The 18,714-nt window shown below is 43.0% G+C and overlaps 1 protein-coding gene across 1 annotated transcript; it reads right to left on the bottom strand.

Moving 5' to 3' along the window:
- Positions 1-12,902: 12,902 nt before the first annotated feature.
- Positions 12,903-14,322, bottom strand: SOX17 (SRY-box transcription factor 17). Its single transcript, XM_032183339.1, has 2 exons — positions 14,025-14,322; positions 12,903-13,852 (listed from the first exon to the last, which is right to left on the bottom strand). The coding sequence occupies exons 1-2, from the start codon at positions 14,320-14,322 to the stop codon at positions 12,903-12,905; spliced, it is 1,248 nt and encodes a 415-aa protein (XP_032039230.1).
- Positions 14,323-18,714: the final 4,392 nt, after the last annotated feature.

Genomic DNA, 18,714 nt, shown 5'->3' with positions numbered 1-18,714 from the left:
TCACTGTAATGCACACAGAAAACTACAGTCTTGTGATATTTAATTTTGCTCCCTAAATGATTCCAAATATCATAACTTCTCTTAACTAAGTATGAATTGAGTATTATTCTCCATCCACATAAACCTCTGACTTTCATCTACAGGCTTATTTCCGTCATCTGTTATTGCAGTCTTTCTGAGGGAGGGACTGTTGCATTTACACTGAGTGTGTATATATACTGTAGATGTTGTACCTAGTGTGGGGCTGTTATCTTGTCCTCTATCACAGTGAAGATGCTATCTTAAAACCATTAGTCGTGTCATATGAGTGACATATAAAATCCAAGCTGATTTTGTTTGGACAATTTCTCACTTGCTGTACAAGGTCAAATCTAAATTCAGAGCCTGGTCTTTGCAACTGGGCAGTAAATGAGCTTTCCATCCATACATTAGAGGTGGGTGAGTTCAGGTATGTGCTAAGGACAAGGTATGGCCCTGAATGTGTAAGTCTTCAAATGAATGAAAATATTAGTACAAAAATATTGATAATAGTGAAGTAGTATTATAAAATGAAGCCATATGGTGAGCACGTTGCAGGAAGAGATGATGGTGATTAAACAGCACATGGCTATTTCCATGAAATACTATGGGAGCAATTTAACAAACTAATTTCCATCAAATTATACATCATCTCACAAATTGCACAGTACCTTCTCTACCACTACCAAGGGTAGGTGCTTGCTCCTGTACAGGTGTTCTTGGGATGGGGAAGGTGTGTGAGGTTACGGAAGGTTACCAATGGATGAAATGTGGAAGATGGCTGCGGGGGCTGGGAGTAATCTAGAGAAGGACATGAAAGGGAAGCTGGTGGAGTCATTCAATGTACAGGTGTGGGGGTCTGTGATGAGCTGAAGGACAGGAGGTACCCATGAGTGTTCATGTCATACCTAGCTCCATTATTTTCCTGCTCGGTCTCTTGATAACTTTTCCCTCACTGCTGGGATCCAACACATGAAACAAGAGTAACAGAAATGGAGCAGATCTACCTGTCGTGCCCTGTTAGCACATTTCAAGAGCTTCATACTGTTTCATTGATGAAGGAAAATATCAACATGCATGTTATTACAATCTCTGAAATACTATTTGCTCACACAGTATTTCATATTGTGAAGGCAATTGCTCACATGCTAGCACAATTCTATTTGCATTGAAAAACACTACTAAAATACTTTCTAGTCCTATTTTATTTATATTGTGGGGAAATAAACTGAGATAAATCATTTTGCCTTGTGGTCATGCAGAACAGCTGATCATCTTTTCTGCAATGTTTTACATTTTGAAACTAGTACCATGACTCAGTTTCCTCTTTCTAAAGAAACAAGTTTAATTCCTTCAATCTCATACTCATAAATCATGTTTTCAAACCTCTGTCCCCCACTTTTACTTTATCTCTCTCTTTATTCAAGTGTGGTGTGCAAACATAGAGACAGTACTCACCTGAGGTCTCCTATCTATTTTGTATGGCAAAATCGTTAAATCTTGGGTGTCACGTATGTTCTTCATGCATGTCAATATGACCTTTGCTTTTTTCACAGCATTTTTTTAGATCCACATCATTAAGAATGTGAAGAGAAAAGAAAGCAAATAAGGTATTGAACTTTATTTTACACTGAAGGGAACTAGGCTTGTAAATACAGTCAGTTATTATATCTCTACTGAGGTATAACTCCCCAGCCACAGCAGCTGCTCAAACTGTTCTAAAACATTTATAACCCATAGCATTCTTTTAGATAAGAGATTTTGTTCACACACCAGTGTTGCTTTGAGATTCTTCCCATCCTCATTTTTTAACAGAAATAATTTGTTCCTTTATTAAACTGTGTTTGTGTTTCTCTTGAAATCCATCTTGTTGCTTTCAGGCTATTCTTCCAAATTACAAGGACCAGTTTAACTTCTCATTTTATCCTTTATAATGTTTTTTACAGCCCTTCCCACATTGATAAAAGAAAAAAAAAATTTAGTCTGTATTCATCCAACACAGTACTAAAAGTACAAAATAAAGAAATTGGAACATAAAAGTATTCCATATAAAATCAGCTTTCATATTTATAGGTGAAGGCACTGATAGCTATTCTTAACTGTAATTTAAAATCTGGACCATATGTCCTTAATATAAGAGAAAGTAACATAAAAAAAAACATCAAAAGTTATGCTATCATCAAGCTATATTTACCGTTTCTGCCTAAAACACTCAACTATTTACTCTGCTAGCATAGTAAAACAGTTTGTTTTTTCCTGAAAAACTCTGTTTTCTTTTAATTTCATTATCCTCTCACTAGTTGCAATGTAGTGTTAATTATTGTTTTTAATATATTTTTGCTTATCAAAGCTAAGCCAAATTATTTGCAACTCTCCATGTCAGGCTTTCCTTAAGAAAAATACTATGTTCATCCTTTTCCATTTGAGGGAATCTGCCCTAAGATTGTGAACTTGCAAAATTTTTAAAATTGGGAAATGTCACGATTACTTTCACCAAGTTACCTCTGATGTCTAGATTTTCCACCAGTGTCATCATCGTGATTTTTAGAAAATCTGAGATTACATAACTAACATTTCTGAAAATCTTACTATACCTATCAGTATAAAACTGTTAATTCAATGGCGTAATCAGGCAAAAGTCAATTACTTGAATTATTTCTCCCCTCAGTTCTTGACTGCAGTTGTGTTTTTTTTTTTGTTTTGTTTTGCTTTGTTTTTTGTTTGTTTGTTTGTTTTTGTATTAGTTGTCCTTCCTCAGCATTTTTTATTTAATAACCTATAAATACAGCACAGTGTTTTCAGAGAATGGTCTTCTCAATCTTGCTGGAAGAGGAGGGAAAACTTGTTTGACAAATGAGCTTTCCAAGCTGTGACAATCATAGTTAAGGTTGACACTGTTTGCCTTCCTGTTATCAAGGATAATGAAGGTAAACTTTGGAAAACAGTTAGTTTCTCTTGCTTTAGAGTGAATCATGAGAACTCCTGAAGGTTACAAATATTGGAAAATATCTGTAATTCCTGGATATTGCTGTAGTTCTAATTTTGGAAATATGAAGAGTCAAGTTAATGTGGTTTGTTTATATGAGACATTACAACAAAGTTATTGTTCATCACTTGGCACAAAGGGAAGCTTGGTGTATTTCCAAACTATCTACAAACTGCAGAAATTTCACATAACACTTAAGACAGCTGAAGAGGTTGCAGGAGATGTGGCCTTTTATCTAGCTCAGACACTGTGATTCATTCCCAGGTTTTAGGTCAAGAACACTTCAGGTCTATGACAAATTCAGCTCCAAAAGGAGCTATTTATATGGTATGAGCAAGTGTGTATTCCAGCCAAGATACTGTTGCTGCTCCACAAGGCTGCAGAGGTCTTCAGCAAATCCTATGCCACATCTGCTTGTCCTGTGCTATTGTCTTGAATACCCTGAGACACCTCAAATGATGTTAGGTTTAGGCAACCATAGTATTATTTGGAAGGTATTTGTGTTATGAAATCCGTTTATGAAGAATACATTGAAAACCTTGAGAATATATTTCACAGGCTGTAGATGAGAGCATAGCTCACAAGAATGACAGCAACCTTTTCTAAAACTCAGAGATATTCCACGGCCTTATTGCTGATGTAAATTCAAAGACAAAGTTAAAGGTAAACTTTCTGGCACGCAGTTACAAAATGTTTAAAGTTCTGTTCCCTTTCTGAGATGTTCGATTATTACCATATTTTGTACCTCATTTGAGGTAAAGATTCTCTAAACCACAAATAAAAAATTAATATTGTAAGGTTCTTGATTAGGCTTACAGTCTGAAAATGCATCTGAAAAGATTAGTACATACCACAGTACATGCTTGCCTGTAAAGTCAGTCTGTTAAGCCTCTCTCCAGGAAACAGGAACACAGTTTTGTGTGCAACAGGAGATCACACTGAAAAACCTGTTGGCTTTCCTTTCATATTTCTAACTGATTTAACCCCAGTAAAACACAAAAACATTCAAATTCAAAAATCTTTTCTAATAACTTTATGAAAATGTGTCAATTGTGGTTACAGATCATCAGCATCATGTTTCAAACTCTAACCCCAAAATGGCAGCACCCGTTACAGAGATGAGCACTAATAGCTGAAATTCAAAATATAAAGCAGATTGTTTGTCACTAGCAACAACAATTGGCAACATTTTCTGAAGGTATTGGATAGTTAAATGAGCAATGCAGGAAGCAAAGCAGTGGAGGCAACAGTCTTTCCCAAGGAAGAGGAAGCAGCTTAGTTGCCAGGCTGCACATAAGCAGAGGTTGGGAACGGCATAGGTTACACAGCAGAAGGCAAGCAGGGAATTTCTAATATTTCATTTCAGGGAAAAATTCTCATTTTATATGCACTGCCAGTCACACTTGCTAGCAGCAGATCATAACTAAAGGAGACTAAAAGCAGACAATGTTTACTATGTCAAATAAATTCTCTGCAGTAGTATTATAGTGGTGTATAAAGTAAAAAGCTATGGTATTATGCAAATCCAGACTAAAGCACAATAAACAAATAGATTCTGGAATAGAAAAGGAAGCTGAATGTCTAACTGCCCTGCTAATATACTTCCCTGCTGAGCTTTAGGATCGGTGTAGTTATTTCTGCAGTACTCAGGCTATGCACACACAGCAAATTGTATGAAGGCCATTTGGGAACTGTGAAGTGAAAACTCACGTCCAAGGATGTGCGTGGTAGCCAGGGATTGTTATACAAATAGAGGAAATAGCACATTTATGTCAAGGCTGTCAGGCAGCAGGACTAGCTTGAACATGCCATGCTGTGTTACTGCAACGGGCAGCTTTGCTACAGTAGTAAGCCCATATGGAGCCAATTATTAGCAGGATATACATTTGGGTAGGAATAGGAATTCATTCCAAATTAGCCTAGGCACATCAAGCACATATCCTACAAGGAGAAGCTGGGAGAGCTAGGACTGTTCAGCCTGGAGAAGAGGAGGGTCAGTGGTGCCCGGTGTCAGGGTAAGAGGCAACGGGCACAAACTGGCACACAGGAGGCCCCCTCTGAACATCAGGATACACTTCCTTACTGTGCAGGTGATGGAGCACTGGCACAGGTTGTCCAGAGAGGTTGTGGAGTCTCCTCCCTTGAGATCTTTGAAAGCTGCCTGCACCTGGGCCTGGGCAACCTGTTCTGAGTGGCCCTGCCTGAGCAGAGAGCTGGACCAGATGGCCTCCAGAGGTCCCTTCCAGCCTCAGCCATTCTGTGATGCTGTGATTCTGTGAATCCACGCAGCTTATCCTGACTGATGTAGCACTGATGTAGTTAGGAATGCAAGAACATTCATGTCCAATTCACCCCTACAGACTTTTAGATGTCTATCAAAAGAAATAACACTAATAGTGTCACATCAAATCATTCAAATTCTGCTAAAACTAGGAAACTATTTACAAACACAAGCAATTGGTCTGCTGTCTGCTTCTAAGTATAGATTGTGTACACTGCAACATTTTCATAAATTATAGAAATGCAGATTATGCCAGAACAAAATTAGTTATCAGGTACTATTTATCCTTTCTGATCTATCGAGTGGTCGTGCCCCCTGGTAAGGCTTCCCTTGGACACAGGCAGCAGAGCTGTTCACATAAACATAACTACATTCTCTGTGATGTGTATTCAGTTTTTCAGGCTCCATTGTGCATCTGATTTTGTCGTTGTTATGAAAAAAATATAAGAGATGAGTTGTGAATTCTGCTTTATATTTTTAAAAGGATCAAACTTTGAAGTCAAAGTAGTAGTAGTAACTTGAAATAATAATTTCTAGAAAAAAAAAGAAAAAAAAAAAAAAAGAAAAGAACTCCAGCTACAGTTCTGTGAACACTATTCTCCTAGCAAAACTGGATTAAAAACAAAAATAAATATTTTAACCTGGATCAGTGTTATTGGCTTTGTCACCATGTTTGTGGAACTACAGCCTCAGGTTTGCCACTCTAGTTTAAAAGCCCTGACACAGGATTTTCAAACAGTGTTTTCTTCTCTGCCTTGGAAGTGGTTTAGTAGTGATGCTCTGCACTTGATGTACTTGAAGCAAATTTTTGTTCAGATCCTTTGCTTCCCATCTTGCTTACCAAGGCTCTGAAATTTCTAAAGAAAGTATCTCAATAAGAGACAGCTTGTTTGCAGAATCGTCTATCCAGGAAATCAACTTAAATTTATAAGGATGAAATGTGAAAGGTTTTGAAAGACAAAGCTTTTTTTCTCTGCATCTTCCTACCATAACAGACTATAAATGACTACATAAGCTTCCTTACATAAGTACACCAAACCACTCAGTACAACTAACCCACTGGATCGAGGCAGCTGTTTTCCCCGCACTAATGATACAGGGTATAGGTGAGGTAGGGTATAGCTGATGTTACACTTGCTAGCAAGTTAGCAGGGAGTGTTTTTATGTGTTGTAAGTGCAAATCAAGCTCTTTGCATCTGGATGAAACACACCTGTCTCTGAGAGTCCTTGTGGGGCACTAAGAAAAGGAGTAGATTACTATAGAGTAGTTATTTTTCAGGCACTTCAATTTACAGCAACAAAATAACAGCCACCTTCTGTTTTTTCATATCTCTTGTGAGGATTTCCAGACTACAAGAGTACATATAAAACAGCACCTTCTTCCCCCAAAACACTGCTCTGACCTACTTTGGAGTAGCTGAACAGCTTCTCTTTTTTGCCTCAGCTTTTCATATGAGTTTCTCATTCAGCTTTCCAGGAACATATGCAGTGAAATAACATGAAATTCTGAGTGTAGAAGTGATAGCACTTGTATCTTGACAAATTCTAGCTTATTTTCTATGCATTAAATAGCTCCCTACAGGTTTAACCAGATTAGTTTCTTCATTGTACTCCATTCACCAAGACAAGGTTTTGATGATCTTAGAGGTCTTCTCCAGCCTAAATGATTCTGTGATGCAGAACAGCTGCTGTATTCCAAATCAATGGTAAATCAAGTCCATTCTTTTTAAAGCAAGTCCAGGACTTTATAAATCAAGGTTCTTACATCAATATCAGTATTTTTGTATTATTATGCTTTCAAACATCATACTCTATTCAAAAGTATAATATATATATATATATATATATATACATTGCATTTATCTGATGCCAAATCTGCTTTCTTTTGCTCACAGAAACATTGATTCCAGCATTGATTTTACACAGCAAAATGACCATACATGGGTATCTTGAAAGCACTTGCATGTAATAAAGGCAATGTATAGGCAATGTACTCACCATAGTAACTGACAGAAGTGAAACTTTTCATTAAAATATTCAAAGCATGAAACAAAATCAAGATTATATTAGCCAGACTGTACCTGAGACTCATCCTGTAAATGCCATTCTGTGTATTTGAAAGCAGAGTTTGTATTGTATCCATCAGTCCACGTCCATGAATTCACAAATATGAGTTTACCTTTCCAGTTAATGTGGATACAACCTTTAGCCACAAAAATGTTCTAATATTCTTTATCTTTGTTCAACAGGAGACAAAATTTTGTTTTGAACAGGATGTGTGCAGGATAAATTCTGTTCCTAAACTGCAATAACAAGAAGCCTTAAAGTAAATCAGACACTGTAGAGCAACTCCACAATACCTTGGAAGAAACCCAAGATTGCTGGTACCTAAATATATTCTCTATGGGTAAAACGAGCTGCCACCCTCAATGTGAACAATGACCGTATTCCCCTGATAACTCTGTGGAATACTCTGTGAAACAAGTTTTCTCTCTGATAAGGAGAAGGATGGAGATTGATTTTCTCTGAATTGTTGCTTATTTAAAATGCAGAAGATGCTGAAATCCTACCTTAAAAAATTACACAGTAAAATTTGATTTTAATGAGGATCTTTCTTTCTAAAACTTTACTTCAGTATTTCTCAACGTCAAGGATGTGAGATTATTTTGCACCACAGTGCAGGTATGATACATAAATATAAGATTTAATAATGAAAGGGGATACGCCTAACAATAGAACCTCAACACCTCAAGCATTTTTACTTTGCTTCTTATTGTCACTATTAGTAAAATACATTCCAGTAACAACTGTTCTGATCTAGTCTGAAAACAGACAGAAACCAAAAAATAAAATTGATTTCACTGTGAAATTCAAGGAGACTGCAACAAGTTTCAGAACAATCTGTTTTAAATTTATGAATATTTCAAAGGGCATTTCTACACATGCGTTAAAATGTTCTGTGATTTTCCTGGTGTTCTTCATTTTGAGATTCATTTTACTAAAGAACTCATGAGATCATGATTGATCTCTCAGTTTCATCTGTGTTATGTGATGTATATACCATTACCTTTCACTGTTTCAGGTTTTTGTTGTTGGCTTTTTTTTTCAAAAGTTTGAAACTTGTGTGATTAATATTCAAAGATCTGTGGCACTTTCAAATGGAAGTGACACATACAGTAGGTATTTTAATGTTTTAACTACATCTAGGGCAGATAACTTATAATTATATTTAATCTCAAAAAGAAAAAAAAAAAAAAAAAGATAAAAAGAACTAATGAGGGTACGTTACAATGTACTACCTGTTATTTATTGAGAAGGTCTTCCATGGACAGTAAGACACCCAGTGAGAAATCCCCTGTCTCTACACAATTGTGTAGCCTTTTAAATACATTTTTAAATCACCAGGGTAAGACCAGGTGTTTATTTATAATTTACCTGACAAGAAGTAGAAATTTGCCATTATTTAGGATTATGCTGACAAAGTTAAATTGCTTTTGTTCCACTAACTAGCCTAGGCTTCTCTACTTTGTACCCCTAACTTTAATGTATGTAACCCTAACTTTAAAATTTCTGTATGAATTTAGATTAACGTAGTTCTCATTCCACATAAAGCCATAAATGTATTGGTTGCTAAAACGCTTAATAGCTTTTCCTTGTCTGAATATCCGTATTCATTTCAGAATGGATAAGATTTTCAATAGGTAAATCAATAGTTTTAAGAACGTCTGCAAAGGGAACATCAGTTTCACTACATTAATATGGAAAATAATCAAAGCAATGTGGCCTCTGTAAAACAGCTCTAGGAAATAAAATAAAATGAAATAAAACACTACTGATGGTAAACATGACAGATACTGATGCCCACAACTAGAGTCATCTCAGACTTTTCATTTCAAGAATATCAAGTCAGTTTTTAATAGTTTTAGCAGAATATTTGAACAACCAGGAATTTTTCATCCCAAAGAGCTGGCTCTAGAGGAGGGCAGAAGTTTCCAGTAAAACTGGTCATATGCTTCTGAAAACGAAATATGTTCCTTCAAACATATTAAATCAATCCTAGAAACATTTTGCAGTACAATTTTAATATCTAGCCTGGGATAGGCATCACATCAGTGTCAGAGGTGTGACTAGTATTCTCCTTTGTGAAACTCCAAAATAGAAACTATTAAAAAAAAAAAAAAAAAGTCTTATGAGGAGCAGTGGAGCATGAAACATGAAGAAGGGAAGAAGCTGGTAAAGATGAAGCCACCTCACGGGCACTGGGAGGAAAGAAAGAAGAGAAAAGATGAAGGGACATAATGAGGTAGGAAAGAGGGCATGGCTGGGGCAGGAACAGAATCAGAGGGAGTAGGGATGTGGATAGAGAGAGTGGGGAACTACCAGCAGGAAAGAATAAGAGGTGAAAAACAAAAAAAAAACACTTACGAAAAGGAACAGCATATGGTATATGGGTAGAATCCAGACAGAGGGAAGAAGCTTGATTGTTTGAGGATAATACAGAAAAAGGCTATTTGAGGAAAAGGTTATGCAGACCAGGTAGGGATGTTACAGAAAAGGAAGAATGCTAATGTGAGACACAAAAGAAATATAAGCTTGGCAAAACAAGTATTGTAGAAGGAAGCTACTGCAAAAGGAAAGATGCAGAAAAGACAGGAAAAATAACTGCTGTCTTTCCAGACATGGAAATCAAACCAATTATTGCACAGCCCTGGAATCATTTTGCTGTCCTGAATTTTTATCTCAAAGAAACTCTATCGATGTCTGTTTCTCAGTCCTCACCTTGTGTCAGGTCAAAATACAGGCTCAAACTTCAGGCTGGAATACATACTGTTTGGTAAGGCATTCCTCAGCTACTGCTATCATGCAGATGATGAAAAATGTTCTAGGAAAAAATTGGTATTAGAAGGCAGACAGCAAATGAAGAAGGGACGAGCAACAGCAGAGGTCAAAGGAAGCAGGGAAATGGTCACCTCAAGGTCAGGGCAATTTAATGGTACTTTGGAGACCTGCATTCTGTATTTGCTATGGTTCTATGCAGTAAGAGACTTTGAGACTCAGAACCTTGCACCAATCCATCTCTTTACACCAAGCAGTCAGTTTGGGACCATTTGCAGAAGTGTTGAGCTCTCATAACTGCAACTGAAGGCAAGAGGAACTTGGCTTGGGAAAGAAAAAGTGCTGTAACTGCTAGAACTACAGAGCCTTTTGGTTTCAATATTTGTATGTCCGTTCTATGTAAGATATGGATTACCTGCATTGGGGTTCTATAGAAAATATGTACATCCATATCCAATAAATGCTTGTGTCATAACATTACTCTCTAGAAGTTACTTAGTGGTAACCTTAATTCTGGACATTCTTTCACTTTATTTTTGGATTTCCTAAACTAAGCTTTCCTTCTTTAACTTTCTTTCACAGGAGGATTCTTTTTAAATTTTATCATGTAATTCAGTTAGGTACTGTTAACAATACTATAATGCTGTGGTATCATAGAAAAAAAAAATCTTGGGACATCTGCAACAAATTAATATAAGAAAACAAAAGCATTGCCTACAAAAACTATATGATTTCAATGTATCTAAATGTCTGCTCCGAATGTAAGCATCTAAGGCATGTCTTCACTAGTCTTTTGCTCTTTTAGAAAAAATACATTTATGCAATTACTTGAACAAGAGCACCTCCTAGTTTTAGCAGTCCATAATGGGGGAGTGTGAGAACCATGATGGTCAGATGGTCACCACTAGGGCTGGTCATCTAGGAGCTACAAGTGTTGTCACTGCTGTTAAACTTGTACTCGCTGTAACATATTCAGTGTTTTTTTTTTTTTTTTCCAGACAAATTAAAATAAGAATGTAAAACACTGATGGGTCTTACTTCCCATCTTGTACCTAAACCTCCTAATATCTGACACCACACCCTTCACATTTTTCTTGTAAAATTTCAGAAAAAAATGATGCCACAATAATCTGGGGCAACCACAATTCCAAGTGAACATTTCAACACCCTGCACACATGCAGTTAAAAGAGTTTACATGACTCAGTGAAATCCCAACTCCATTGAAATCAGTGGACATAACCAAAATTTCCTCTGAATTAAATAAAATTACACTTTCTGAAATATATAAAACACTATCTGCTCAAGAATGCTTCTACTGGATTATTTATCTGAAATTAATTCAGCTTGCGTTGCATATGTAACAGGTGTTCAGCAAATAACCATTGTCATAGACCACAATTAACATAACTTTGACAAAACTGAACACAGATTACACAACTGAATTTTTTGCTGATTTTCTGCATCCACAATTCAGTAGTCTAAGAATCTAGTGCAAGATAAAGTACTTTTATCTAAAAATATTTATATTACTAATATTATTGATATCTCTTCCAATGTTGGTTGACAATTAAAATATCTGAAACTCTTTACAACAGTTATTGTGCGTTGACCCCGGCCAGCACCTTCCAGACAGAAGAGTCACATATGCTTTATGCATAAGCACACAGTGTTACAATGACAAGGAGATGTGGTACACATTGTTGCATGGGTGGAAATGTCACAGGGCTGTACAAGTGAATCAGTAAAAAAAAGCTCTTGTTTTAATGGGTAATTTATACTGGCAGTTGACTGAGAGCAACTGAGATGAGCATTTGGGCAATGTTTTTTTTTTTTCTCCTTACTGGTGGAAGCCTGAACCCCAAGAGGCAGAATGGCCTAAACTTTCTTGTGGTAGGTGGCAGAAAATAAAAGAACTTGCAAATACAGTACAAATACCATTTGTGATTCGTTGCAAATAATTTGGTTTAAATAGAAAATGTAAAGCAAAATCACCTTCATGTCTACAGGTATCCAAATCTGACAAAGTACTTTAAAAGCAGTATCTCAAACTTACCTACCTCCTTCTGTTACAGAGATTACACTTTCAGGGCAGAGGTTATTCCCGATGCATTAATGACAATTGCAAATTCTAGTTGACACTTACAAAAGAGAGGGGAAAAAAAAAGTAACGCTTACAAAGACCACAGCTAGGTACAGTCACATGTGTCCTAACTCCAAGGGACAGAAATCAGCATAGCTCTGGCCATCCAGCTCTGGGACAGGAACAAACTCCCGGGGTCCTGGTGACCGTTTTACTCTTCCAGAGTCACTGTTATGGTAAAAAGACGTGTCACAGGGCACCTGTATTCCCCTCACCACACTTTAGGGCATGAATGATTTAAGTAGTTTAGCCTCCCTAGAGGCCCGTAAGACCGACAAGAATGACAGAAGCGGCTGTACATTAATTTATTTCCTTGAAGTACAAAAAAAAAAAAAAAAAAAAAAAAAAAAGAAAAAAATAATTTATAGTTAAAAGCAGCTGGTAAAACTGTGCTCTGAGAAGACAAGTAACGGTGCTGATGTTGCAAGAATGAGCATAATTTCGGGCATGGACGTAAAAAAAAAATAAGAAGTGTAAACATGCTGGCACATCAGTCGAGGACCAGTTTGAAACACATGTTTTTAATCTGCACGGCAACCGCACCTTTCCGCCCAGCCGGAGCCTGCGAAAGTGTCCCGAGAAGCCTCCAATAAATTACATAAATAGGAGCGGGGCCGGGCGGCTCCGTGGCAGTCCCTCCTCAGCCGTCGGGGTAGCCGCAGTAGTAGACGGCGCTGCTGGCGTCCGACACGGCGGCGGAGATGGGCCCGGCCGAGAGCCCCTCGGCGGCGTCGTGGCCGGCCAGGGGCAGCCCCAGCTCGGCCTTGCAGGCGAAGCGCAGGTACTGCTCGAACTCGGCGCGGTCCACCTCGCCCAGCAGCTCGTCCTGCGGCAAGTGCTCCAGCGCCTCCCGGCACGGCGCCGCCTCGGGCGGGGGCGACGGCTGCCCCCCCGACGGCAGCGGCAGCACCGGCGGCAGCACCGGGGGCAGCACGGGCGGGGGGCCGCGCCCCGGGCCCGGCGGCTGGCACATCTGCCCGTAGTAGGCGTGCAGCGGCGCCGGGCAGCCCAGCAGCCCCTGCAGCGAGCCGGCCGGCCCCAGCGGCTCGCCGGCGGCCAGGTGCCGCCGCAGCGCGGCCCCCGACGGGCTCTCCCCGGCCGCCGCCGCCGGGTACTCGCCGGCCGCCTGCGGGCCGTAGCTGCCGTAGGGCCCCGGGCCGCCCTCCTCCGGCAGCCCCGCCGCGAAGAAGGGCGCCTCGCTGTCCGCCGCGTCCAGCGGCGACGGGTCCGGCGTCGGCAGCCCGTAGCCGTCGAAGGCGGCGCCCAGCGGCGGGCAGTCCCGGTAGTGGCCGCCGGCCGGCCCCGCCGCGTAGCCCTGCTCGCCGTAGGGCAGCCCCAGGCTCTCGGCGCACATCCTGCCGCCGCCGCCGCCCTCGCTGCCCGGCCCGGCCGCCGCCGCAGCCGCCGCCGCCTCCGCCAGGCCGTGCTGCAGGAAGCCGCTCTCCACCCGCTTCAGGCGCTTCACCTGCTTCCGTCGCCGCGGCCGGTACTTGTAGTTGGGGTGGTCCTGCATGTGCTGCACCCGCAGCCGCTCCGCCTCCTCCACGAACGGCCGCTTCTCCGCCAGCGACAGCGCCTTCCACGATTTACCTGCGCCCACACGCACCGTCACACCGGCCGCCCCGACGCCCCTCAGCCCCCCGCAGCCCCCGGATCCCCTCAACCCCCTGCCCCGCAGCCCCCGACCCCCCGCAGACCCCGCAAACCCCCCGTCCCCCCATCTCCCCCCCACATGCCCACCCGCAGCCCCGCCGGCGCTCACCCAGCATCTTGCTGAGCTCGGCGTTGTGCAGGTCCGGGTTCTGCTGCGCCAGCCGCTTGCGCTCGTCCTTGGCCCACACCATGAAGGCGTTCATGGGCCGCCGGATCCGCGCCTCGCTCTTGCTCCGCCCGCCCGACGGCCCCGACGGCGCCGCCTCGCTCTTCGCCTTCGCCTCGCCCAGCGGGCTCAGCGCCTCTGCCCACGGGCAGGGGCCCACGGCCGGCATCATGATGGGCAGCGAGCACCGCCCCTGCGCCTGGTCCTCGCTGCTGGCGTAGCCCGCATCGGGGCTGCTCATCTCGGGGGCTGCGCCCGGGCCCCGCTCGTCGCCGTCGTTGTCGACTCCGTCGCCGCCCCCCCGGGGGCCGATGCCGAGAGCTCCGTGCGGGCCGGGGACGGGCTGGCCGCCGGGCCCCGCTCGCTGCTGCCGGCTCCCCGCGCCCGGCCCTATTTGAGCAGCGGCGCGGCCAATGGGGCCGCGGGGGCGGGCGCGCTGCGGGGCGCTGCCGGCGGCTCCCGCTGCGGCGTGGGGCGGCCCCGGGGCTCGCCCGGCACGGCCCGGCTCGGCCCGGCACCTGGGAGGGGGGAGGATTGGGGGTGGTGTTTGGGAAAACACCCAGACACGCCTCGGCCCCGCTCCCCCGTTGGGGCAGCAGGAGGCGGCCCTCCGACGGCACGGGGGTGCCCCGCTGGGTGCCCTCCCTGCCCCTTAGTGGCCGGTCGGAAAGGCAGGGCGCTGGCCGGAGCAGGCACGATGGAGGTGGAAGGGACAGATCCTTCCCAAGCACAGCCGCACGTCCCGTAACCCCCGGAGCGCTCCTTTGAGAGGCACGCTTGGAAAGCAGCGCGGTCAGAGGAAGCCAGTCCTGCACCCTACACCCTACACCCTACACCTTCCCCTACCGCCTGAGCATTCCTCGCCTCGCAGCGTGAACCCCTCGGGGCACGGCACCCTACTGAACCCACAGCAAACCCGCTAGATATCGCCTACCCCCTTTTTCATACTTCGTAATGGGGTTCTTCAGTATTCCCCCAAAGCGTGCCTTTAGTGCTGAAGTCGCCTTGGTTGTTCCTAAGGAGCACTTCGCAGCACGCACTTTCTGTTGCACTTGGCTTCAGATCGTGTGCGTGCAGAATGTCCACGATTCCCCTGCTTTGCCCGAATAAACCAACTCTAAACACAAGCAGACACTTGCAGCACGCCGGTCACATTAGAATAAACGCAAATTCTATCCGGGTGCCATTTATGATCTTTTTTTTTGGCATACAGTCTAATGTAAAATACGGCGTTTTCACGGGCGCTCTGATTAATATTTGCATTGTTATGTGGCGCCATTAAATGCATCGATGCTTACTTGAGAAACCGCCGGGCTTTAAACTGAAGATCAAAGAGGTTTATTTGGTTAAGGACACCTTTGTTTGGGCAACCGCTTCGATCAAATAAACCAATATTGTCGGGATTCTCGCTGAAATGAAATGAATGAAGCCAGCATCACTGTTAACGAACTCTAACATTGCTTTTCCTCCTAGAAACCTGTTGCTTTACACTTGCCAGCCCAGCAGATATTCCGTAAAAGAAAAAAAGCAGAAGTGCAGGGGAGCAGGACTGACATTAGGGAGGGTCATTCTCGAGACACTTTGCACCCCATGCTCTCCTCTCCCCTGTGTTTGTTAGAGACTATAAACAAGCGATGTGTTTCCAGATTTAGGATAGGCTGCAGTTATTTATATGCAGATAGACTAAATCATTTCCAAAAGAGGAGCACCTGCCTAAAAGCCAGCAAAAAGAAACTTTTCAGTTTCTTCCCACTCAAGCACACGCGTGAGTCCGGCAATTCAAGGACCTCTTTTGTGTCCCTTTTTTTTTTTTTTTTTTTTTTTTTTTTTTTCCTTTTTCTTCACATCAGGTGCCGTACAAAGGTGGCGGAGTTGCAAACACCGTTTGTATGCATCATGCCGGTGTACACCGAAGGCATAGTGGTGCACCACAGTGTAGCAACCCATACAGAAGCGTCAACCCTTTAATACGGCTTGTGAAAAAAAGCCCGGGACTGGTGGCACCGGGCAGGAGCTCAGCACCTTTCCAGCCGCGGTCAGCTCAGCACCACTGAGACCCCACCGTAGGCTCAAGGCTGGAGTACCAGAGGCTTTTTTTTCGTGCCATTCCCGGCCCGACGTGCTGAGGACTCAGGAGCCCTCAGCCCAGGCCAATAGTCCGAGGGAAGCTCGATGTCGATGCAAGGCTGCGACCTGGGGAAAAATCTAAATTAAGCAGAAAATGGAGCTTATCTGGAACAAAATCACGCACGAAGAGAATGCACAGAGCAGCAGACGCAGCTGAGTGGAGAAAGCGAGACAAGGTCCAAGGAAAACAAAAAGCGAAAAGGCAACAATGCCCTACAACAAAAAAGGCAACAACCCTAACGAAGTCGGTGTGTTCCCAGTGCCTTCCAGATCAGTTCCCAGCTCACTGCCTGGTCCTGACTCGGGCAAAACTGACCACATAGGAGTTTAACGCCTAGAACAAGGTATTAGCGGTTGTTTTTTTTTTTTTTTCTCTTTTTTTTTTTTTCTTTTTTTTTTTTCTTTTCTTTGTTTTTTTTAAGAGTTGATCTTGTTAAACTGTTAAACCGTTCTTTTTATTGTATTTTGCAGAAATATTTTCGCAAGCCGGGGGAACAAATCCTGCGAGACCTGGCGCTGATTAAGCAGAGGGCATGCCTGCAAACACACTTCGCAGTAATTTGGGGGCTGTCACTTCCAGCAGAAGAGAAAATGTTTTTTTGCTATATAATGAACATGAGGTAATAAACTAAGCAAACTGCCGCTGACTTTGTTCGGGAGATTTGTGCAAACTGTTTCTACAGCTCATTGATCGAGGATCAAAGAAGGAAAGGTGTGTTTTGAATCAAAGCCGAGAAAGTAAAAGCTCCCTGGTTTGTACGGAAAATGCTGGCAGTCTGTGACCCTTTCGGTGTCATAAATAGATTATCTCACCTCTTTTCTCGCTTTCCGTTTTGACTCTTTAGGTACTTTTGAGCTGTAACTTCAAGCAGAGAGCACTGACCGGGAGCCGAGCTCGGCTCCTTACACCTCACTTCCCCGGGGCGTTTCGCAAAGCGCTGCTCCCGGCGCTCCCGAAACCTTCACGGTCGCACGAATCCCGGGGTCATTCGTTAACTTTCCCAACCCAACAATGCCGCCGGGAGTTCATCCTTCTGATTTATTGACCTTTTAAACCCGCCGGGACGCGGCGCGGGGATCCTCCGGCGAGCGATGTGTTTCTATTTCAGAGCGCGGGGTTGGAAGTGGTGCTCCCAGCGTTATCAGAGCCGACCACAAATGCCACATGAAAAGCAGCAAACATCCGGAGGGTTTCCTGCAAACCGAGCAGTTTCTCAAGACAAGAGCCTTTTTTTTTTTTTTTTTTTTTTTTTTTTAACTCGTGTTTAAAGGCAGCACGCTTCGCCTCTTTAAGCGGTTCAGATCCATTAAATGTAAGCCGCCGCTCCGACGGCACTGCACGGGGCAAGAAATCGCCCCGAATGAAAACTTTTAAGGACGCTGAGTTAGGAAAGTGCTTGGATCTCAAGAGCCCCTGGCCAGGGATGACGCCCCATAGATGCGAAGAAATCAAAACCCCCAAAACGAAAAAAAAAATCTCCCCTATCCTCCTTCCCCCCATTGACAGCGATCGAGATGCAGCCTTCTCACCCGCATATCAACTCATTTTATTTAAGGATTAAGGTGATCACGAAGATCGCCACGATCTTTGGTTTTCTCCCCGTGAAGTTAGGGAGCAGCCGCTGGACTGCACCGGGAGGGGCCGGCATCGTCTCGGATCTGGAGCCCTTGGGTTGGAGGCTGAGCTGTGCAGGGCCAAAAAGCGGTGCAACACCTGGGGCCGGGCAGATACCCCGTGCCTGAATTTCCAAGAACAGAAATCCTGTTAGTTTTTATGCTTCAGTACACGCCAGCGATAAGATTTAAAAAAAAAAAAAAAAAAAAAAAAAAAAAAGCGCTTGATACAATGCTGGAGCTGCTCCAAAAGATCAGGCATCTGAACTAAGCTAAACAAGTTAAACAGTTTGAGCTAGCCTATTTGTATTTATGCTGGTTTTATGTCAGTGGAGCTAACACAGGCTTGTAGCAGCACAAGATTTATTGCGACAAGCTAGATGCTCAAGTCGCAGCTTAGCAGAGGACAATTCATGTAACCATACAATCAAAAAGCTGATCCCAACTACATTGGAGTGAAATGAATTTCCTCTTTGCCATCATCCAGCTCCCATCTGCTTACAATGGCCAGAAAGAAAGAAAGAAAGAAAATATGCTCTAGAAGGTGGGATACGTCGCTATGTATTAGGATGGTAGATGTTAGCTTTATAGTATACATGTATGTTTATATTTTGCGTTCTTTTATAGCAATATTTCACAGTGTTTCACACGTGAAAAGTTCTTTGTCTTTAGCCAAAAGAAAATTGTTGCATTATACAAACGAGAAAGTTGATGGGGCTAGAGCTGGGCAGGTAACATGCTGTCATGCCAGCTACCTCTCATCACAGCAGAGGTGATCTAGGATGTCAGCATATATAAATAATCCTTCTGCTGGCAGTTTAGCAGAAATACATAAATGCTACTACTAGAAGTATTCAATGACAATGACACTTAAAATCTCAACAGCTTGCCT

This window comes from Aythya fuligula, chromosome 2, assembly GCF_009819795.1.
Source record: "Aythya fuligula isolate bAytFul2 chromosome 2, bAytFul2.pri, whole genome shotgun sequence".
Lineage (NCBI taxonomy): Eukaryota > Metazoa > Chordata > Aves > Anseriformes > Anatidae > Aythya > Aythya fuligula.
Note: the sequence above shows the minus strand (reverse complement) of the source record. Positions and strands in the feature narration are given on the sequence as shown.